The 22,613-nt window shown below is 41.1% G+C and overlaps 3 protein-coding genes across 3 annotated transcripts; all 3 read left to right on the top strand.

Moving 5' to 3' along the window:
- The first annotated feature begins 551 nt into the window (after positions 1-551).
- Positions 552-7,313, top strand: LOC120313976 (BPTI/Kunitz domain-containing protein-like). Its single transcript, XM_039356537.1, has 4 exons — positions 552-1,026; positions 2,389-2,556; positions 6,111-6,273; positions 7,145-7,313. Exons 1-4 carry the CDS (start codon positions 966-968, stop codon positions 7,188-7,190), a joined length of 438 nt encoding a protein of 145 aa, XP_039212471.1. The 5' UTR covers positions 552-965; the 3' UTR covers positions 7,191-7,313.
- Positions 7,314-10,994: 3,681 nt separating this feature from the next.
- LOC120313977 (PI-stichotoxin-She2a-like) lies at positions 10,995-13,263 on the top strand. The gene is made up of 3 exons (XM_039356538.1): positions 10,995-11,069; positions 12,217-12,384; positions 13,097-13,263. Exons 1-3 carry the CDS (start codon positions 10,997-10,999, stop codon positions 13,099-13,101), a joined length of 246 nt encoding a protein of 81 aa, XP_039212472.1. The 5' UTR covers positions 10,995-10,996; the 3' UTR covers positions 13,102-13,263.
- A 2,274-nt stretch (positions 13,264-15,537) lies between these two features.
- On the top strand, positions 15,538-21,033 carry LOC120313975 (BPTI/Kunitz domain-containing protein-like). Its single transcript, XM_039356535.1, has 4 exons — positions 15,538-15,588; positions 17,071-17,250; positions 19,623-19,811; positions 20,925-21,033. Exons 1-4 carry the CDS (start codon positions 15,543-15,545, stop codon positions 20,960-20,962), a joined length of 453 nt encoding a protein of 150 aa, XP_039212469.1. The 5' UTR covers positions 15,538-15,542; the 3' UTR covers positions 20,963-21,033.
- The last annotated feature ends 1,580 nt before the right edge of the window (positions 21,034-22,613 follow it).

The following is a 22,613-nucleotide window of genomic DNA, read 5'->3' as shown; positions in this document are numbered from 1 at the left end:
GAACTGATGCTCATTGCTGATCTCAATAGACGCCGAGCTGGATATGAGACTTGGTAAACTGTGTACTAAAGAGGAGATAATGCACATTGAAATGTTATCATCTTCAAAGGCTGGTAGAAAGATGGATGGTGGTTTGTGCTTGACTGTATGTCACGAAATAAGAGGAAGTGACTGTGTAAGAGGTGCTTTTGCCTATTTTGTTATATGGAACTAAAACTTGGGAAGCCCGGCACCCCAAAATGTTAAAGAGGTACCTAAAGTATTTTTGTGGTAGGGCAAGAAGGGACAGGATGAAGAGTTTGTGGGCCATCATGAATACAAAAGTGAATGAAAGTGATTCAGTCTGCTAGAGTAAATAAATGGGAATCAAAGTGCAAAGCAAACACATGAAGACAACGCAAGGGGTTCATAAGGAAGGCAAAGAGTTGGAGTCAAGGTTGGATTAGACGACAGTCTGGAAAGAAAGAGATGAGATGCTTTTATTGTGTAAATACATAGCAGAGTATGAAGGTGGTAAAAACAAAGTTGACTCGCAAGGATAGAAAGAGAGTGAAGGGAGGTAGTGCAAAGTCATCCTAGTTTTTTTTCCTTTTTATCTCTTTCCTCATGGATTCAATTGAATTAGAGTACAATTCTTTACTCATTTGCTATGCTCTGTATGACCAATGGAACTGTACTCAGGGTTCTGATATATGACCTTGGTGTTCCAATTACATGAACGAGCAATTGACTTTAGAAGTCAATAAACTTCTAAAAAAAGGATTTCCCCCTAATAACACTCACCGTTCTGTAGTATTACCTGTTGGTCCTTGGAGTAACCATTTTGTGAATAATATGAGCATTAATCAGATTTTGGGGAACTGAGCCTTGGTGTTCCAACCACGTGAATGCCCAGGTCTACTTCCCTGTTGGATAATCTATAAAATGGCTCAATTCAACATCGGATACTTGTTTTCATCACAATAATGCACATGCTCCTCACTTTTGGACTGCTGATTTTCTGCTTTCAGGATGCCTCTTCTACAGGTAGGTAGATATCACCTTTCTTTTCCCTCCTACCTGCAATCTGCTTGCAACTGCCCCTTCCTCTTCCAGGATAGGATCACAGGAAGAACAGACCAGATGGTGGAGGATCCCCCAGAATATGATATTGAATTTAGGAAGTTGTTTCCTGGAATGGATCATCCAAGAGACACAGAATAAAAGTCCCTTTTCTGCAGTATTTCAGTCACTTCCTATAACAATAGCGCTTATAAACCGTTCCACATACTTTTGCAGCACTCTCTGAGCTGCTTCCAGAGTCAGCATATTGCTCCCAACAATATAAGTCCTCATTCACCAACCTCAGAAGGATGGAAGGCTGAGAAAACCTTGGGTTGAGTCAACCTCAACGTTTTTAGTTCAGTGGTAACCATTATGGGATGTGAGCATTTTAGGGAATCCGAGAACCTGACAGAGTATTTATTTATGAGACTTATATACCGCTTTAAGTGCAAGCACTCTCTAAGCACTCAGTAAGCAATGTATATATATATTTTACATTGCCCCCAACAATCTGGGTCCTCATTTTACCTACCTCGGAAGGATGGAAGGCTGAGTCAACCTTGAGCCGGTGAGATTTGAACCGCTCACCTGCTGAACACAGTCAGCTAAAGTGGCCTGCAGAACTGCACTCTGACAGAGTATAAAAAAGCAGAACTAAATCCGAGTAAAAGCTTTCTTGTATTTCCTTGCATCAGCTTTTCTACAAAGAAGATATTCTTCCTACCATTTTTTGTACTTCAACAAGGAGTAACAGATGCAGAGCAATGTATTTGGGCACTCCAATAGGAGCAACATATGAATTTTCCCTAAGCGAATACTACAAAGATATAAACATGGGTGAAAGGGGGTTCCTGTGTGAAGTCTTTGGAAGAGGCCCACCCCACTCCCAACTTCCAGGTGTCTCTCCCCCCCCCAGGGTTGAATGCCCACCTCCAGAAGGGCTTTCTCTTTCAGTCCCCTGGAATACGAGCAGATGGGCCCTCCCGGATGACTGTCTCGGTCCATCCCGGAAGTCTGGGATCTCAGGAATGGGAGTCTGGAAGCTCTGGGCCTCTTCTTGGGGGTGGAGAAGCTGGCATTGTCCAGGCTGCACTTCACTTGGTAGAAGGGCTTCCAATGGCAATTGGCAAAGACTCAAAATGGAGTTTTCTCGCTATGGTAAGGCGGGAAACGTGTCTTCACTTTCTCTGGAGTTTTGGGAGCATTTCTCTTGTCGTCTTTTCCAATAGATTCTGAAATATTCATGTTGCTCTTCACTCTGGAGTCATGCAGTGATCTTTTGGGTTTCCTTAAGAGGGACAGTCTGTCTCATTTTCTTCTTTTCACTTTCACCTGTATCTCCAGATATATGTCAACTTCCCAGAGAAGTAGGATGGTGCAAAGCTTCATTTCCTCGTTTTTATTTCAACACAGCAACTGGGAACTGTGAGGAATTCATTTATGGTGGATGTAGAGGAAATAAAAACAACTTTGTAACTTTGGATCAATGCAAAACTAGATGTGGAATGTCTGGTAAGGAAAAAAATTTAATCTTTGCCTTGGCACACAATTAAAATGAACAGCATTTCAGCCTTGTCTGTAAATCATTGATCTGAAAACTCTTTAGTCCTAAAGTTGCCTTGATCTTAGTTCTGCAATCCAGGCCCTGAATTAGCGAGAGGAACTTATCAGTGGGCGCAATCAGCAAAATCAAGACATCTTTTAAAATGGTAATAATGCAAAAAGAATTTTCCTAAAGAAGTGCCATAAAGGTAGCTTTCTTGTTTTTACTGTTTTACTTGCAAAGAGTTATGTGAGCATTTCTGCACTCAACTGATAAAGGGGAATCACATTTGAATTAAGCAAAATACTGAAAAATCAAAGAAAATTGTATATTCCTCACTGGAAAAGTTACTTCTAACACATGTAATTCCTGGAGACCCCCTGTGTGTCCAGAGTGCCTTGCAATGCTTCATGAAACAAAATGTATTATATACTATTAAAGCATGAAAATGTTTTCTAGAAAAGTGCTAAGGAATATTTCCTTAGCCTCATATCATTAGTTAGCCCTTTGGATGATGATGGTAGAATGACCGGTGTATGTCTAAGGTTGTAAAAGTAGTAAATAATTCTTTTTCTATCTCTTTCAAGATGACTTCAAATTATTAAATAGACTATTTCTTACTCTTTGCTATATTCTATGTAGTACTACCTATACAGAATGAAGGGTACGTTCTGTAGTTATAGGAGAACTGTTCTTGAGGTCCCTACATATCATCTCATGGTTCCAACTGCATGAATGTCTGGCTGTATTTCCTCATGATGCAATATTAAAAGTGGCTTGACTGAGTATGGGACAGTTATTTTCAACTGCACAACGTATTTCACTGCCTGCTCATTCAGAGTTGTTCATTTTGTGGTTTCAGAATGCCTCTCACCCAAATATATTTTCCAACTGCACACACATTTGGATGTACCTACCAAACCTGGACTCCCTCCACACCCAAGAATGAAGATATACATCGAATAGACCAGTGGTTCTCAACCTGTGGGTCGGGACCCCATTTGGGGTCGAACGACCATTTCACGGGGGTCGCCTAACAACGCGATCCGCCATTTTTTTCCCCTTTTCCTTAGCTGTGCTACTCCCTTTTATTCTATTGGCTTTTGAAAGCCAATAGAATAGACTCTCTTGAATAGAGTCTAATTCTATTGGCTTTCAAAAGCCAATAGGAATTGTCCATTCTGCAAACGGTGCTGCACCAGTTGAGTAGTCCTCGACTTACGACCGGTTGAGTAGTCCTCAACTTACGACTGGTTGGGGGGTCGCGGCATTAAAAAGGTTGAGAACCACTGGAATAGACAGAGGAAAGCTTCCCCTTTGCCAATTATAAGGGTGAATGTAGAAAGCTATTCCCTGCAATACATGAGCAGAGATACATAAAATTGCACTTCCTTTTTCTTTTGTCTACCAAAACCAAGCAAAGCAGGTGCTCTACTAGAAGCCAGGCCCTCCTATTCTAGGTTTCTCCCCAACCGGTGCACCTCACACAACCTGCCCATCTCCTGTTTTCAGGCACGTACATTAACGAACCGGCTACTTCTCCCAGTCACTTTTCCCCTACCGGAGCCCAATATTCAAGCCAGGTTCCCTGATCCTCTCCGTGTACATCGTTCTTCCCATAGCTCTCCCCAGCCCTTTTGAGAGATGCCCATTTCTGACCGCATTGCTACCGTTCTCAAGTTAACTTGCACCCGCCTGAACGAAGCGAGCAACGCTTTTCTCCCTCCTCCAAAGGAAGGGAGACAAACTCGCATCGCCGCCAAGTCTCCCTTCGCTCGGGCAAAGTAATCTTGCAATGCAAAACCGTGGGGGCTCCATCTTTTGCAAAGGGAAGCGTGCGCATCCCACGAGCAAAGGAGGAGAGCAAACTAGCAACCTGCTAGTCCAAACTACAAATACTACTTCTTGGGATGGGGTGGGGAGGGGACAGGGAGGAAACATCTGGAAATCATGAAAGAACCTTTCCTCTTAGTATTACTATTATTCTTCCAAGTTGCAAGGAAAAGCAGAAACAGCCAAGCAGGTCAAGCTTGACTCTCTCTCTCTCTCTCTCTCTCTCTCTCTCTCTCTTAAACATGGTTCATCAGGAGCTCCGGTGCGTCCCATGCTTGCAGCGGGGAGACCGGTGGCTTGTCCACCGACCTGGGGCAACTTTGCAAAAAACAGCAAAACAGTGCAGAGAAGCGTGGATCAACTGTAGCTGCACACAGCGATCCTGGGTTCCTGCGCATCTCACTTGCTTGCAGAAAACATACTGCTTGCTAAGCGAAGCCCTAGGATCAGCACAGGGCTACAGCTGATACAGCTAAAGCACAGCTCAGCTGTAGCCTGGCACTGATACTGGGGTTTCACTTAGCAAGAACCATGTTTTCCGCAAGCAAGGGAGCTGGACAGGAGCCGGAGAACAGGGTTCCTGATCCTTGGCTCCTGCCCAGCTCACTTGCTTGCGGTAAATATGGTGGAGGAGCCCCCCTGATGGTGGAGGAGCCCCCAGAATATGATATTGAATTTAGGCAGTTGTTTCCTGGAATGGATCATCCAAGAGACACAGAATAAAAGTCCCTTTTCTGCAGTATTTCAGTCACTTCCTATAACAATAGCACTTATAAACCGCTCCACCATACTTTTGCAGCACTCTCAGAGTTGCTTCCAGAGTCAGCATATTGCCCCCAACAATATAAGTCCTCATTTACCAACCTCAGAAGGATGGAAGGCTGAGAAAATCTTGGGTTGAGTCAACCTCAACGTTTTTAGTTCGGTGGTAACCATTATGGGATGTGAGCATTTTAGGGAATCCGAGAACCTGATAGAGTATAAAAAAGCAAAACTAAATCCGAGTAAAAGCTTTCTTGTATTTCCTTGCACCAGCTTTTCTACGAAGAAGATATTCTTCCTACTATTTTTTGTACTTCAACAAGGAGTAACAGATGCAGAGCAATGTATTTGGGCACTCCAATAGGAGCAACATATGAATTTTCCCTAAGCGAATACTGCAAAGATATAAACATGGGTGAAAGGGGGTTCCTGTGTGAAGTCTTTGGAAGAGGCCCACCCCACTCCCAACTTCCAGGTGTCTCTCCCCCCCCCAGGGTTGAATGCCCACCTCCAGAAGGGCTTTCTCTTTCAGTCCCCTGGAATACAAGCAGATGGAAGGAGGGCCCTCCCGGATGACTGTCTCGGTCCATCCCGGAAGTCTGGGATCTCAGGAATGGGAGTCTGGAAGCTCTGGGCCTCTTCTTGGGGGTGGAGAAGCTGGCATTGTCCAGGCTGCACTCACTTGGTAGAAGGGCTTCCAATGGCAATTGGCAAAGGCGCAAAATGGAGTTTTCTCACTATGGTAAGGCGGGAAACGTGTCTTCACTTTCTCTGGAGTTTTGGGAGCATTTCTCTTGTCGTCTTTTCCAATAGATTCTGAAATATTCATGTTGCTCTTCACTCTGGAGTCATGCAGTGATCTTCTGGGTTTCCTTAAGAGGGACAGTCTGTCTCATTGTCTTCTTTTCACTTTCACCTGTATCTCCAGATATATGTACACTTCCCAAAGAAACAGGATGGTGCAAAGCTTCATTTCCTCGTTTTTATTTCAACGCAGCAACTGGGACCTGTGAGAACTTCATTTATGGTGGATGTAGAGGGAATGCAAACAACTTCGCAACTTGGGTTGAATGCAGAGCTAGATGTCAAAGGTCTGGTAACGAAGCAATTTTAATTGTTTAATTAAAAGAAATGGCATTTCAGTCTTGTCTGTCAGTCATTGATCTGAAAACTCTTTAGTCCTAAAGTTGCCTTGATCTCAGTTCCGCAATCCAGGCCCTGAACTAGCGAGAGGAGCTTATCAGTGGGCGCAATCAGCAAAATCAAGACATCTTTTAAAATGGTAATAATGCAAAAAGAATTTTCCTAAAGAAGTGCCATAAAGTAGCTTTCTTGTTTTTACTGGTTTACTTGCAGAGAGTTATGTGAGCATTTCTGCCCTCAATTGATAAAGAAGAATCACATTTGAATTAAGCAAAATACTGAAAAATCAATGACAATTATAGATTCCTCACAGGAAAAGTCACTTCTAACACGTGCAATGCCTGGAGATCCCTTTGTTTGTCCAGACTGTCTTGCAATGCTTCATGAAAGAAAATGTATTATGTACTATTAAGGCATGAAAATGTTTTCTGGAAAAATGCTACTATTCTGCATCCAACTGGCAATAAATTTTCCTGCAGGGTTTGATGTGAGACTTTCACTTGACTGTAGACTGGGACTTTTTTTTCTAATTCTTCACTTTTGAGAATTTAATTGGGACCATTCTTTCCTACTGGGAAATATGGCATCATATATTACATCAGGAGGTCACATTGTTAATAAAAAAGTTAATAAAAGAAACAATGGAGGCACCTGTAATTAGACAGAAAACACACTAAAGTTCCTACATTATTCTGCCAATGTTGAATATTCACACTGAGGAGATGGTTGTTCTACGAAGTAGAGCAGACTAAGGATCTAATGATATACTTGCCTCTTCTCCTGCTGACCACTTGATTTTCATTCTGTCTCCTTTTCCAGGGTAACATGGACTCCAATTCCAGATCACACTGATGGGACCCTTTGAGAGACGGGGTGGATCCAGCAGCTGCGAAAGGAATCCAAAGTTCCATGGAGTCTCCCACTGAAACACCTTGCATGCATCTGATTCTAAGCATACTCTTAAATAAACATACACATGCTTTGAACAGTCTCTCTCTTGACTATGATTTGCAATGCTCCTTTTATTCAGTCATTGCAGGCCAGACACCCCAAAACAGAGCATTCTGTGAATATATCAGATACAGGGAATATTGAAATGTGTTTTTTGTACAAGAGAACACTGAGCATTAGGCCTGGCAGGAATATTTCCTTAGCCTCATACCCTCAGTTATCCCTTTGGAGAATGGTGAGAATGACTGATGTATGTCTAAGGTGGTAAAAGTAGTAAATAATTCTTTTTCTATCTCTTTCAAGATGACTTCAAATTATTAAATAGAGTATTTCTATACAGAATGAAGGGTACATTCTATAGTTATGGGAGAAGTGTACTTGAGGTCCCTACACATCATCTCATGGTTCCAACTGCATGAATATCTGGCTGTACTTCCTCATGGTGCAATATTAAAAATGGCTTGACTGAGCACGGGACAGTTATTTTCAACCGCACAACATATTTCACTGTCTGCTCATTCAGACTTGTTCACTTTGTGGTTTCAGGATGCCTCTCACCCAAATATATTTTCCAACTGCCCACACAATTGGATGTGCTAATTCCTGCAACACATGACCAGAGATACATAAAATAGCACTTCCTTTTTTTCTTTATTCCCAGTCTTCTCTTAGTTTTGGGATAAGCATGGAAACATGGGATAAATATGGAGAATGCTCGGAAGACTGTTCCATTTTCATGAAAGGCATTTAGGTCAATGAACAATAAGGACATCTTTTTGAGATGAGTGGATGACTCAATTTTGGGGAAGCTGGTGTTTCTGATGGAAAAAGGTTTAACTAAACCAATAGACAAACCTTTCCTTCCTTCCTTCCTTCCTTCCTTCCTTCCTTCCTTCCTTCCTTCCTTCCTTCCTTCCTTCCTTTCTTCTTTCCTTCCTTCCCTCCCTCTCTCCTTCCCTCCCTCTCCCTCTCCCTCCCTTTTTTCTCCCACTTGACATTATTACAATGGGTGGGAGGGTTACAATAACATTGAATCTGCAGATCCATTGCACTCCTGCTTCGTGAAAGGCATTTAGGTCAATGAAAAATAAGGACATCTTTTTGAGATGAGTGGATGACTCAATTTTTGGGAAGCTGGTGTTTCCGATGGAAAAAGGTTTAACTAAACCAATAGACAAACCTTTCCTTCCTTCCTTCCTTCCTTCCTTCCTTCCTTCCTTCCTTCCTTCCTTCCTTCCTTCCTTCCCTCCTTCCTTCCTTCCTTCTTTTCTTCTTTCCTTCCTTCCCTCGCTCTCTCCTTCTCTCCCTCTCCCTCTCCCTCCCTTTTTTCTCCCACTTGACATTATTACAATGGGTGGGAGGGTTACAATAACATTGAATCTGCAGATCCATTGCACTCCTGCTTTCTTCCTTATATTGTTTATTATTTCTAACTGAAATATATAAACATATAAAGAAGTTCTTAAATTCAAAAACCAAACATTTAAGAACAACAAAAGAAACTGAACTTTTCAAAGGACTAAAACGTCATGGAGAAATGGTACAAGGTGAGATAAGTATATAAAAGACACAGGAACGGAGGGAATACATCTGTAAGAACGGCCTTGCAGATCTTTTAAACGAATTGAGGAGATGGAGTGCTCTGGGAGGCAGGAAGGGACACACAGTTGCATAATTGGTATACTGCTTTCAGGACCAATATCCAAATTTACCTGTCCTTGGCTACTACTGGCCTTGCAGGAATTAGGCGTTAATCAAGACAAACAGGAAGAGTTCATCTCTAGGGGTGGAGGGAGCCTCAGAAAGAGCAAGAGACCAAGTAATGGGAAATAAATCTGATCCTTCAACATTAGGAATGCAAGATATGACTGAGACCAACAGATTCCCAGTGGAGGGGCAGCTGTCACGTAAACTGGAGGAGAGAATTTTGGATATCACTTGTGATCTTGAGCATTTACCAGGTAGAGGAGGGGAACTACACACATACATTTTAGAAGACTTCTCAGCCCAGACTCACCTAATTGAGGTGGACTGCTGTAGAAATTAAACACAAAAACAAATAACTACAAATAATAAAATTTCATTCTCACATAATCAGTTTCTCCTTGGAATTTGGGAGAAGGGGAATGAGGGTGATGTAACAGTACATGTGAATGGTGATTGGGAAATCAGGGGAAGAAGTGCTTCCTAGCTTAGGATGAGATAAAAGCAAGGGGAAGCATAACTGAATAACGGGCAGAGAAAGTAACTTAGAGGAGATTCATCCTAAATTATCAGGGGGTTAAAATGAGACGGTGGGAGAATTGTACTTTTAGACTTGCAAGATTCTCTTAACGCAGCCTTACAATAAAGTAGAATAAGCTGACTCTTTTTCTTGTCGGGCTGACTTGGGAGGCTTACATCAGGCCAGAGTCAAAGCCACAAGGTTTCACATTAGGAGGCCAGGCACATGGAGTCTGGGTAAACAATCGGTTGTCGCCAATGGAGAGAATTGAGCTCACTGCTCTTTTTAAAAAGAAGCAGCCCCAGGGTTGCTTATTGGGAAGAATGAGGTTCCTTTCTCGCGAGGAGCCTTGCAGGATGTTCTTGCTCTACTGTGCTCTGCCAGTGGTGACCCCTTGCTCCAATGCCTTCTCTTCAGAGAGGAGTAGTAGTAGCAGCAGCAGCACTACCACTAGTAGTTCTCCTGGTTGCTGGACGGCACAACTTCTTCAACCTGCAGCATCTCAGGCAACAGATCATCCAGGTACGCTAGAATTGATGCTCATTGCTGATCTCAACAGACGCCGAGCTGGACATGAGACTTGGTAAACTGTGTACTAAAGAGGAGATAACGCACATTGAAATTTTATCATCTTCAAAGGCTGGTAGAAAGATGGACGGTGCTTTGTGCTTGACTGTATGTCACGAAATAAGAGGAAGTGACTGTGTAAGAGGTGCTTTTGCCTATTTTGTTATATGGAACTAAAACTTGGGAAGCCCGGCACCCCAAAAAGCTAAAGTACCTAAAGTATTTTTGTGGTAGGGCAAGAAGGGACAGGATGAAGAGTTTGTGGGCCATCATGAACACAAAAGTGAATGAAAGTGATTCAGTCTGCTAGAGTAAATAAATGGGAATCAAAGTGCAAAGCAAACAAATGAAGACAACGCAAGGGGTTCATAAGGAAGGCAAAGAGTTGGAGTCAAGGTTGGATTAGACGACAGTCTGGAAAGAAAGAGATGAGATGCTTTTATTGTGTAAATACACAGCAGAGTATGGAGGTGGTAAAAACAAAGTTGACTCGCAAGGATAGAAAGATAGGGAGAGTGAAGGGAGGTAGTGCACAGTCATCCTAGTTTTTTTTTCCTTTTTATCTCTTTCCTCATGGATTCAATTGAATTAGCATACAATTCTTTACTCATTTGCTATGCTCTATATGACCAATGGAACTGTAGTCAGGGTTCTGATATATGACCTTGGTGTTCCAATTACATGAACGAGCGATTGACTTTAGAAGTCAATAAATTTCTAAAAAAAGGATTTCCCCCTAATAGTACTCACTGTTCTACAGTATTCCCTGTTGGTTCTTGGAGTAACCACTTTGTGAATAATATGAGCATTAATCAGATTTTGGGGAACTGAGCCTTGGTGTTCCAACCACATGAATGCCCAGGTCTACTTCCCTGTTGGAAAATATATAAAATGGCTCAATTCAACATCGGATACTTGTTTTCATCACAATGATGCATTTCAACTACATGCTCCTCACTTTTGGACTGCTGATTTTCTGCTTTCAGGATGCCTCTTCTACAGGTAGGTAGATATCACCTTTCTTTTCCCTCCTACCTGCAATCTGCTTGCAACTGCCCCTTTCTCTTCCAGGATAGGATCACAGGAAGAACAGACCAGATGGTGGAGGATCCCCCAGAATATGATATTGAATTTAGGAAGTTGTTTCCTGGAATGGATCATCCAAGAGACACAGAATAAAAGTTCTTTTTCTGCAGTATTTCAGTCACTTCCTATAACAATAGTGCTTATAAACCGCTCCACCATACTTTTGCAGCACTCTCTGAGTTGCTTCCAGAGTCAGCATATTGCTCCCAACAATATAAGTCCTCATTTACCAACCTCAGAAGGATGGAAGGCTGAGAAAACCTTGGGTTGAGTCAACCTCAATGTTTTTAGTTCGGTGGTAACCATTATGGGATGTGAGCATTTTAGGGAATCCGAGAACCTGATAGAGTATAAAAAAGCAGAACTAAATCCGAGTAAAAGCTTTCTTGTATTTCCTTGCATCAGCTTTTCTACAAAGAAGATATTCTTCCTACCATTTTTTGTACTTCAACAAGGAGTAACAGATGCAGAGCAATGTATTTGGGCACTCCAATAGGAGCAACATATGAATTTTCCCTAAGCGAATACTACAAAGATATAAACATGGGTGAAAGGGGGCTCCTGTGTGAAGTCTTTGGAAGAGGCCCACCCCACTCCCAACTCCCAGGTGTCTCTCCCCCCCCCCCAGGGTTGAATGCCCACCTCCAGAAGGGCTTTCTCTTTCAGTCCCCTGGAATACGAGCAGATGGAAGGAGGGCCCTCCCAGATGACTGTCTCGGTCCATCCCGGAAGTCTGGGATCTCAGGAATGGGAGTCTGGAAGCTCTGGGCCTCTTCTTGGGGGTGGAGAAGCTGGCATTGTCCAGGCTGCACTTCACTTGGTAGAAGGGCTTCCAATGGCAATTGGCAAAGACTCAAAATGGAGTTTTCTCGCTATGGTAAGGCAGGAAACGTGTCTTCACTTTCTCTGGAGTTTTGGGAGCATTTCTCTTGTCGTCTTTTCCAGTAGATTCTGAAGTATTCATGTTGCTCTTCACTCTGGAGTCATGCAGTGATCTTCTGGGTTTCCTTAAGAGGGACAGTCTGTCTCATTTTCTTCTTTTCACTTTCACCTGTATCTCCAGATATATGTCGACTTCCCAGAGAAGTAGGACGGTGCAAAGCTTCATTTCCTCGTTTTTATTTCAACGCAGCAACTGGGAACTGTGAGGAATTCGTTTATGGTGGTTGTGGAGGGAATGCAAACAACTTCGCATCTATGGCTGAATGCAGAGCTAGATGTCAAAGGTCTGGTAAGGAAGCAATTTTAATTGTTTAATTAAAAGAAATGGCATTTCAGTCTTGTCTGTCAGTCAATGATCTGAAAACTCTTTAGTCCTAAAGTTGCCTTGATCTCAGTTCCGCAATCCAGTCCCTGAACTAGCGAGAGGAGCTTATCAGTGGGCGCAATCAGCAAAATCAAGACATCTTTTAAAATGGTAACAATGCAAAAATAAATTTCCTAAAGAAGTGCCATAAAGGTAGCTTTCTTGTTTTTACTGTTTTACTTGCAAAGAGTTATGTGAGCATTTCTGCACAGTATTATGCACTATTAAGGCATGAAAATGTTTTCTGGAAAAATGCTACTATTCTGCATCGAACTGGCAATGAATTTCCGTGCAGGGTTTGATGTGAGACTTTCACTTGATTGTAGACTGGGACTTTTTTTTTTCTAATTATTCACTTTTGAGAATTTCATTGGGACCATTCTTTCCTACTGGGAAATATGGCATCATATATTACATCAGGAGGTCACATTGTTAATAAAAAAGTTAATAAAAGAAACAATGGAGGCACCTGTAATTAGACAGAAAACACACTAAAGTTCCTACATTATTCTGCCAATGTTGAATATTCACACTGAGGAGATGGTTGTTCTACGAAGTGGAGCAGACTAAGGATCTAAAGATATACTTGCCTCTTCTCCTGCTGACCACTTGATTTTCATTCTGTCTCCTTTTCCAGGGTAACATGGACTCCAATTCCAGATCTCACTGATGGGACCCTTTGAGAGACGGGGTGGATCCAGCAGCTGCGAAAGGAATCCAAACTTCCATGGAGTCTCCCACTGAAACACCTTGCATGCATCTGATTCTAAGCATACTCTTAAATAAACATACACATGCTTTGAACATTCTCTCTCTTGACTATTATTTGCAATGCTCCTTTTATTCAGTCATTGCAAGCCAGACACCGCAAAACAGAGCATTCTGTGAATATATCAGATACAGGGAATATTGAAATGTGTTTTTTGTACAAGAGAACACTGAGCATTAGGCCTGGCAGGAATATTTCCTTAGCCTCATACCGTCAGTTAGCCCTTTGGAGGATGGTGAGAATGACTGATGTATGTCTAAGGTTGTAAAAGTAGTAAATAATTCTTTTTCTATCTCTTTCAAGATGACTTCAAATTATTAAATAGAGTATTTCTATACAGAATGAAGGGTACATTATGTAATTATGGGAGAAGTGTACTTGAGGTCCCTACACATCATCTCATGGTTCCAACTGCATGAATATCTGGCTGTATTTCCTCATGGTGCAATATTAAAAATGGGTTGACTGAGTACGGGACAGTTATTTTCAACCGCACAACATATGTCACTGTCTGCTCATTCAGATTTGTTCACATTGTGGTTTCAGGATGCCTCTCACCCAAATATATTTTCCAACTGCACACACAATTGGGTGTATCCACCAAACCTGGACTCCCTCCACATCCAAGAATGATGATATTACATCGAATAGACAATAGAAAGCTCCCCCTTTCCCAATTATAAGGGTGAATGTAGAAAGCTATTCCCTGCAATACATGACCAGAGATACATACTTTACTTAATGTTACATATCTTCACGGCTGCCAGATTGGCTTACGCACCAAACTGGAGAAATAAAGAAATTCCAACAGAAGAAGAGATTCTACATAAAATCTTATCGTGTGCTGATATGGATAGGCTTACTATGGAATTAAAGGACAAGACAGAAATGGACTATTTTGAAATCTGGGACAAATTTTATTGCTGGTACGAGTCAAGGAGAACTATTTGGACTTTAAGTTAGTGTTAAGATTGTGGTATATAAAACTGTATGCTAGTATATAGAGAAACAAATTTGAGACTGTATTATATAGGAAAATATGTATACATAGAGATTAGGATTGTAAGTATGACAAGGAACAAATTGTTAGGATTATATATACTGGAACGACACGTTATGTCCTTTTTTGTTTAACTGTTTTATTAATAAAAAAACTTTAAAAAAAAGACACAGAGAGATAAGAAATCCATCTGTGGGAATGTCTTTGCAGATATTTTCAACAAATTTGGCACATGCAATGCTCTGGGAGACAGAAATGGATGTGCAGTTCCACAATTGGTATGCTGCTTTTATGACCAACATCTGAACACACCTGTCCTTAGGCTTTAATCAAGACGAGTAGGAAGAGTTCATCTCTGGGGTGGAGGGAGCTTGAGGAAAAGCAAAAGTCCAAGCAGGAGGAAATATAAAAGATGTGAAGTACACCATCAGATTCCTGGAATGGCTGTCTCACTGAGATGATTTAGGGATACCCTTGTGATCTTGCAGCAGCTTGGTCTCCTCATCAGAGGCTGAGCTGGCCATAAGACGTGGTAAAATGTGTAGTAAAAATGGGGTGATGCATATTGAAATGTTAACATATTGAAATGCTGATAGAAAGATGGATGGAAGTTTGTGCTTAACTGTATATCACGAAGTAAGAAAAAATTGGTGGTATAGTATAAGAGTGTGCTTTTGCCTACTTTCTTATATGGAACTGAAAGTCGTGAAGCTCATCAGGAACACCACAGGATGCTAAAGGCAGGGAAAAGGGATGCGTAAACTATTTGTGCGGTAAAGCAAGTAGGAACAGGGTTCAAGAGTTAGTGGGATGTAATGAATACAAAAGTGAATTAAAGTGGTTCAGTCAAGTAGAGCAAATTAATGGGAACAGAATTGCAAAATCAATGCATGAAGAAAAAGCGAATGGTTCATGAAGAAGGCCAAGATTTAGAGTATCATGCTTGGATTGGATGCAAGTCTGGAAAGAAAGGAATGAGAACGTTTATGGTGGAAATGCACAGCAAAGTATGGAGATGGTAAAAACAATGGTGGTTTACAAGGATAGAAAGATACAGAGAGGTAGTGCAAAGCTCTTTCCTTTTTATCACTTTCCTCATTCCTTCAATTTAATTAGGGTACAATTCCTTACTCATTTGCTACACTCTATATAGCACTGTTTATGGATGACCGGTGAAACTGTACACAGGGGCCATAGATATGACCTCCTCGTTCCTACTACATGAATGACCAGGACTACTTCCCTATTGAGCAATCTATAAAATAGCTCAACGCAGCCACTGATATTTTCACTACCATGATGCATTCAAACTACATGTTCCTTATTTTTGGACTGCTCATTTTCTGCTTTCTGTATACAGGTAGATCTTTCTTTTTTTCCGTCCACACCTATGTGCAATCTGCTTGCAAATGCTCCCTCCCATTCCAAAATATGATCGCATTAACAATAGACTTGATGATGGAGGTTCCTCCCCCAGAATATGATTGTTGTTGTTGTTAATTGTGAAGTCGTGTCCGACCCATCACGACCCCATGGACAACGTTCCTCCAGGCCTTCCTGTCCTCTGCCATCTTCTGGAGTCCATTTAAATTCACACCTACTGCTTCAGTGACTCCATCCAGCCATCTCATTCTTTGTCATCCCCTTCTTCTCTTGCCCTCCATCTTTCCCAGCATTAGACTCTTCTCCAGTGAGTCCTTCCTTCTCATTAGGTGGCCACAGTACTTGAGTTTCAACTTCAGGATCTGGCCTTCTAAAGAGCAGTCGGGGTTGATCTCTTCTAGGACTGACCGGTTTGAACGCCTTGCAGTCCAAGGGACTCGCAGGAGTCTTCTCCAGCACCATAGTTCAAAGGCCTCAATTCTTTTGAGCTCAGCCTTTCTTATGGTCCAACTTTCACAGCCATACATTGCAACTGGGAAAACCATGGCCTGGACTATATTCTATAGTCCAGAATATGATAGTGATTTTAGAAAGCCCTCTTCTGGAATGGATCATCCAAAAGCCACAAAATAAATCTTCCTTTTTTGCAGCATTCCCAGTAAGTTCTTAAATCTGGGGTAACCATTTAAGGATGCGAGCATTATTCAAATATTGGGGAACTGGAGATCTTAACACAATACAAAAAGGCTAAATTAAATCTGAGTAGAGGCTTTCTTGCATTTCCTTGTATTCGCTTTCTTACAAACTAAAAATTCTTCCTAAAACCTACAGCTACTGTTTTTATATATCAATAAGGACAACAGATGCAGAGCAATGTATTTTGGAACCAGAATATAAATAACATTTGAATTTTCCCACCCTAAGAAGATGCCACAAATACTTAAAACTTGGATGAAGAAAAGATACATATGAAGTCTTGAGAAGAGGAGGAAAGGGAATGGCTGAACCATCCCTCCACTTCCCAGCTTGAATCCCCAGCTCCAGAAGACATTTATCCTTCAGTCTGCTGGAATACAAGCCCTAAACCTCAAGCAAATGAAAGAATGCTCTCCCTGATGACTTTCTTAGCCCGTCCCAGAAGACTGGGATCTTGCCAACAGGGTCCTGGATGCTCAGTGCCTCTTCTTAGGGATAGAGTGCTTGCATTGGCCAAATTGTATTTCAGTTCCTTCAAACGACAATTGGCAATGAGTCAAAATTGAGAGTTTTTTTTAACCATGTTAGGGTAGTCAAAGTGGTTTCTCTGAGGTTTGGAGAGAATTTCTCAGGATCTACTTTTCCAGTAAATGCTCAAATATACATGTTTCCCTGCCCTCTGGAGTCAGAACACAGTCTATTTTCATGCAATGATCTTCAGAGTTTCCTTAATAGGGACCGTCTGTTTTATTTTCTTCTTCAGGTATATCTCTTGATATATGTCAACTTCCCAAAGATGTAGGATGGTGCAAAGCTTCGTTTCAGCATTTTTATTTCAATGCAGCAACTGAGAAATGTGAGTCATTCATTTACGGTGGATGTGAAGGGAATCAAAACAACTTCCCAACTTTGCATCAATGCAAAGCTAGATGTGAAAAGTCTGGTAAGGAAGCGTTTTTTAAATCTTTGCCTTGGCACACAATTAAAACAAATGGCATTTTAGTCTTGTCCATCAATCATTGATCTGAAAACTCTTTAGTCCTAAAGTTACCTTGATCTCAGTTCTGAAATCCAGGCCCTGAACGAGGGAGAGGAGCTTATCCGTTTTTTCTTGCAGAGTTATCTGAGCATGTCTGCACTCAATTGATAAAGGGGAATTAAGCAAAGTACTATAAAATCAAAGGAAATCATATATCCCTGACAGGAAAAGTCACTTCTAACACATGTAATGCCTGGAGATGCTTTTGTTTGTCCAGACTGCCTTGCAATGCTTCATGAAAGAAAATGTATTATACGTCATTGCAGTATGGAAATGTTTTCTGGCAAGGTGCTGCTATTCTACATGCAACTGACAATGAATTTTCTTGCAATGTTTGGAGTTAGACTTCCACCTCTGAATAACAGAATTGGAAGTGACCCTGGAGGTCTTCTAGACCAGCCTCCTACTCAGGCAAGAAACACTATACCAGGGGTAGGAAACCTTGGCTTTTTTATGACTCGTGGAGTCCACGAGTTATAAAAGAGCCAAGGTTGCCTACCCCTGCACTATACCATTTCAGACAAATGGTTGTACAATATCTTTTTAAAAATCTCCAGTATTGGAGCACCCATAACCTCTATGGACCTGGCCATAGACAGGAGTTTTTTTCTACTTATTCACTTTTGATGACCTATCTGGCTCACTCTGTATAATAGCATCTTTTCGTTATCCTGGCAACTAACCTAACTTGTCCTTTACCCCCCCATCACTGTCCCCCTTTATTTATGAGGGGTTCATAATTCTTGCTACTGAGCTAAATTATAGAGACCTACTTGTTTCCACCCTGTGTTTCTAGAAAGACAATAAACATTCGATTTTAGCACCACTCCTTTCCTGCTGCAAAACATGACATCATAAATCAGATCATCGTATTGTTAATGAAGATAAAATGAACAAAGGAGCCCTTTGCTTGTAAAAGTTATAAAATATTTCTTTTTCTATTTTTTCCACATGCCTTCAATTGATTAAGTGCACTGTTTCTTAGTCTTTGCTATGTTCTATGTAGCACTATTTAACCAGTTTAAATGTGCGTAGTTATAACACAACTGTACTTAAGCCCCCTACATATGAACTCATAGTTCCAACTGCATGAATGTCCAGCTGTAATTGTCTATAGTACAATTTAAAAAGTGGCTTGACTCAGCCCCAGAATCTTGTTCTTAACACCAGCATGTATTTCACTGAGTGCTCATTTCTGGTTTCAGGATGACTCTTGCCCATATTTAGATGCATTTTCCCAGCCAACACACAATAGTGTCTTTCCACATACAACCTGGCCTCTCTCCACACCCAAGTGAGATGACATTAAATAGAATATATGATGGAAAGCCCCCGCCCCCAAATTTTGGATTGACTTTAGAAAACTGTTCCCTGTAATGTCTGGTCAGAGATACAGAAAATAACATTCCTTTTCATTGGATTATTCTGAGTGACTTCTTAAATTTGGGATAAGAATGGAGGACGGTATGAACAATGTTTGGAGGTCTGTTCTGTTTTCTTGGAAGGCATTTAGGAAAATAAGGAAGAACACACATTTTGGGACAAGGGCATAATTTAAATTTTGGGGAAGTGGAGATCCCGAAACAGTTTAAAAAGGCTAAACTAAATACAAATAGAAGTCCTCTTGCATTTCCTTTTCATATGAAGAACATATGAACCTGGATCTACATCAAAAGGGAGCAGTGGGTACAGAGCAATGTGTTTGGGAACATAAATATGAATTTTCCCACCCTAAGCAGATGCTGCAAATATTTAAACCTGGGTGAAGAAGGGTATCCGTGTAGTGTTTGGAAGGGGAGGAAAGGGAATGGACCACCCACTCTCCACTTCCAGGTGCGCCTCCTGGCAGTTTTGAATGTCAGCTCCACATGGGGTTTCTCCTTCAGTCTGCTGGAATACAAGCTCTAACCCTCAAGCATATGGGAGAAAAGTTCTCTTGGATGACCTTTTTAATCCATCCCAGAAGTCTGGGATCTCAGGAACGGGGGCCTGGAAGCACTGAGTTTCTTCTTAAGGGTAGATCAGCTTGCGTCAGTCAGACTGTACTTCAGTTCCTCTTAGGGCTTCCAATGGAGTGTTTTCATTGTGGGAGGAGGGCAGTCAAAGTGTTTTCACTTTGTCTGATTGTGGGGGAAGATTGCTCAGGATCTACTTTTTCAGTAAATGCTCAAATATTCATCTTGCCTTGCACTTTGGAGCCAGAACATAGTATATTTTAAAGCTGGGATCTTCTTGGTTATCTTAAGTGTAAGAATCTATCTTCTTATCTTCTTCAGCATCTTCAAAGACAAATGCAGCTATATGTAAACTTCGGCTTAAAAAAGGACCATGCAAATCTGTTTTAATTCGTTTTTATTTCAACAAAAGAACTGGGCGGTGTGAATACTTCATTTATGGTGGATGTAAAGGGAATAAAAACAACTTCCTTACTTGGACTGAATGCATGATGAAATGTCAACATTATGGTAAGGAAGCAACTGAAATCTTTGCCTTTGCACAGAACTGTCAAATGCCATTTTAGTCTTGACCTCAACCACTGATCTAAAAACTCTTTAGTGAGCTGAAGTTACCTTCATGTCAATTTTGCAATCCAAGCCCTGGACTAGCGAGAGGAGAAACTGGGGCTTATCATGGGGCTCAATCAGCAAACTTTTTTAAAAAGGTAAAAAGACCAAACAAATTGCATAAATAAGTGCCACAAAGGTAGTTTTCTTGTTTTTATTATTTTCCTTGGAGACTGTTATGGGAGATTATTGCACTCAATTGATAAAAGGGATCACTTTGGCATTAAATGCATACTGAAATATCAAAGGAAATTATATATTTCTCACAGAAAAAGTCTGCTCAGTCATTCAGGAGCCCTGTTAGGACAGTGGTTAGAATGCAGTATTGCAGGCTAACTCTGCCCACAGCCTGGAGTTTGATCCTGAGGAGCTCAAGGTTGACTCAGCTTTTCATCATTCCTAGATCAGTTAAATAAGAAGCCAGATTGTTGGGAACAATATGTTGATATTATAATCACTCAGAGAATGCTGTAAAATACTGTGAAGCATTATATAAGTCGAGGTGCTATTGTTATTGTAATTGCAAACATATGTAATGCCTGGAAATGTTTTTCTTTGTCCAAATTGCCCTGCACTGCTTCATTAAAAAATGTACTATAACATTAGAACATTATATTACTTTGAAAAGGTTTTCTTGCAAGATGTCAATGAATGTTCTTTCAGCATTTGGAATGAGACTTCCATCTCTGTGGACCTGGCTGTAGACAAAACTTCTTTCTTAATCATTTACTTTTGAGGACCTCACACTATATAATAGAATTGGTATCAAGCGCAGAAAATCAGGAATCTAGGCAATTCAAATGGATATATAAATTCTCTCTACCACAATCTGAACTACTAATAGTCAAAGCAAACTGGTGATAGGTAAGAGTCAACGGAATTCAAAGTGGGCTGGATCCTTATGAGCAAGAAGGAATTTGAGACTGATGATTTATTTGACCTCTCTAAGGAACCAATGCAATATTGGCCTTTTCTACTGTTGACAGCTTGATTTTTATCCTGTCTCCTTTCCAGGAAATCTATTTCCTGTTCTTAGTGATAAGCCCTCTTGAGAGATGGTGTTGATTCAGCAGCTGAGGAAGGAATCCAAACTTCCACGGACTCTCCCACAGAAACACTTTCCATGCATTGAATTCTAAGCATTCTCTTAAATAAACGTACAAATGCTCTGACACGCTAATATGCAGTTTCTGGAATACTATTTGCACTGCTCCTTTTATTCTGTCAGGCCATCAGCCATATTGAAAACAGGACACCCCAATACACAGTATTCAGTGAATGTATCAGATACAGGGAATATTAAAATGTGTTTTTGCTTGCTATTCCTCCCTCACAGTCACACTTTTAGAGATAGATCATTCAGAAATTCCACCCTAGGGTTGAAGGATAATGAGAATGATGGGTGTATGTCTAAGGTTGTAAAAGATGTAAAATATTTTCTTTTCTAACTCTTTCGACATGGCTTCAATTTATTAAAAGCAACATTTCTTAATCTTTGCTGTGCTATTTAACATGCCTAACTAGAAGGATGGTACGTAGTTGGAGCAGAACTGTCCTTAACAGTTCCTACTTATCAACTCATGGTTTCAACTGCATGAAAGTCCAGCTGCATTTCCTATAGTGCATATAAACAGTTGCTTGACTGAGCACCAGACACTTGTTCTCAAGTCTTTCACTACTTGCTCATTCAGCTTTGCTCACTTTCTGTTTTCAGGATGCCCCCTCACCCAAATTTAGGCACCTTCTCCAGCCCTATAGATCATTGTGTGTATCCACATACAATATGGCCTCCTTCCACACCCAAGAATGATGGCATTAAATGGAATAGATGGTGGAAAGCCCACCTTACAGATCTGTTCAACAAATTTGGGAAATGGAGTGCTCTGGGAGACATGAACAGATGTGCAGCTACATAACTGATATATTGCTTTCATGACCAATATCCGAACACACCTGTCTTGACTATTACTAGCCTTACAGGAGTTAGGCGTTAATTAAGATGACTGGGAAGAGTTCATCTATGAGGTGGAGGAAAAGCAAGAGACCGAGTAAGTGGAAACAAATCTGCTCCTTCCACAGCAGGCATACAAGCTATAACTGAAGCCAACAGATTCCCAAGGGAGGGGCAGCTGTCACATAAACAGAAGGAGATAATTAATGGATGCCACTTGTGATCCTGAGGAGTCACGGGAGGAGAAAAACACACATTCATTTTAGAAGTTTTCACAGCCCAGAGTCACTTGGTTGAGATGGACTGCTATAAAAATTAAATAAAATACTTAAAATAAAAAAATAAAAAAAATTTAAATCTCAAACTCCGCAACCGTTTTCCCCTCGAAATTTGGGTGAAGGGGAATGAGGGTGATATAACAGTATATGTGAATGGTAATTGGGAAATCAGGGGAAGAAGTGCTTCCTACCTTAGGATGAGATAAAAGCAAGGGAAAGCCCATAACTGAATAACGGGCAGAGAAAGTAACTTAGAAGAGATTCATCCTAAATCATCAGAGAGTTAAAATGAGATGGTGGGAGAATTGTACTTTTAGACTTGCAAGATTCTCTTAACGCCGCCTTACAATAAAGTAGAATAAGCTGACTCTTTTTCTTGTCTGGCTGACTTGGGGGGCTTACATCAGGCCAGAGTCAAAGCCACAAGGTTTCACATTAGGAGGTCAGGCACATGGAGTCTGGGTAAACAATCGG

The sequence above is a fragment of the Crotalus tigris genome, unplaced genomic scaffold, assembly GCF_016545835.1.
Source record: "Crotalus tigris isolate CLP2741 ecotype Arizona unplaced genomic scaffold, ASM1654583v1 scf7180000018825.4774228, whole genome shotgun sequence".
Classification (NCBI taxonomy): domain Eukaryota; kingdom Metazoa; phylum Chordata; class Lepidosauria; order Squamata; family Viperidae; genus Crotalus; species Crotalus tigris.
The sequence above is the reverse complement of the archived record's forward strand: the minus strand, read 5'-3'. Positions and strand labels throughout refer to the sequence as shown.

Bases quoted from the DNA above. Each gene is read 5' to 3' on its own strand.
- LOC120313976 (XM_039356537.1), top strand. From the start codon at position 966: ATGCACATGCTCCTCACTTTTGGACTGCTGATTTTCTGCTTTCAGGAT. The intron at 1,027-2,388 runs GTAGGTAGATAT...CTGTATCTCCAG, and splicing joins TCAGGATGCCTCTTCTACAG to ATATATGTCAACTTCCCAGA. The intron at 2,557-6,110 runs GTAAGGAAAAAA...CTGTATCTCCAG, and splicing joins AACTAGATGTGGAATGTCTG to ATATATGTACACTTCCCAAA.
- LOC120313977 (XM_039356538.1), top strand. From the start codon at position 10,997: ATGATGCATTTCAACTACATGCTCCTCACTTTTGGACTGCTGATTTTC. The intron at 11,070-12,216 runs GTAGGTAGATAT...CTGTATCTCCAG, and splicing joins TCAGGATGCCTCTTCTACAG to ATATATGTCGACTTCCCAGA.
- LOC120313975 (XM_039356535.1), top strand. From the start codon at position 15,543: ATGTTCCTTATTTTTGGACTGCTCATTTTCTGCTTTCTGTATACAG. The intron at 15,589-17,070 runs GTAGATCTTTCT...TTTCTTCTTCAG, and splicing joins TTTCTGCTTTCTGTATACAG to GTATATCTCTTGATATATGT. The intron at 17,251-19,622 runs GTAAGGAAGCGT...TATCTTCTTCAG, and splicing joins AGCTAGATGTGAAAAGTCTG to CATCTTCAAAGACAAATGCA.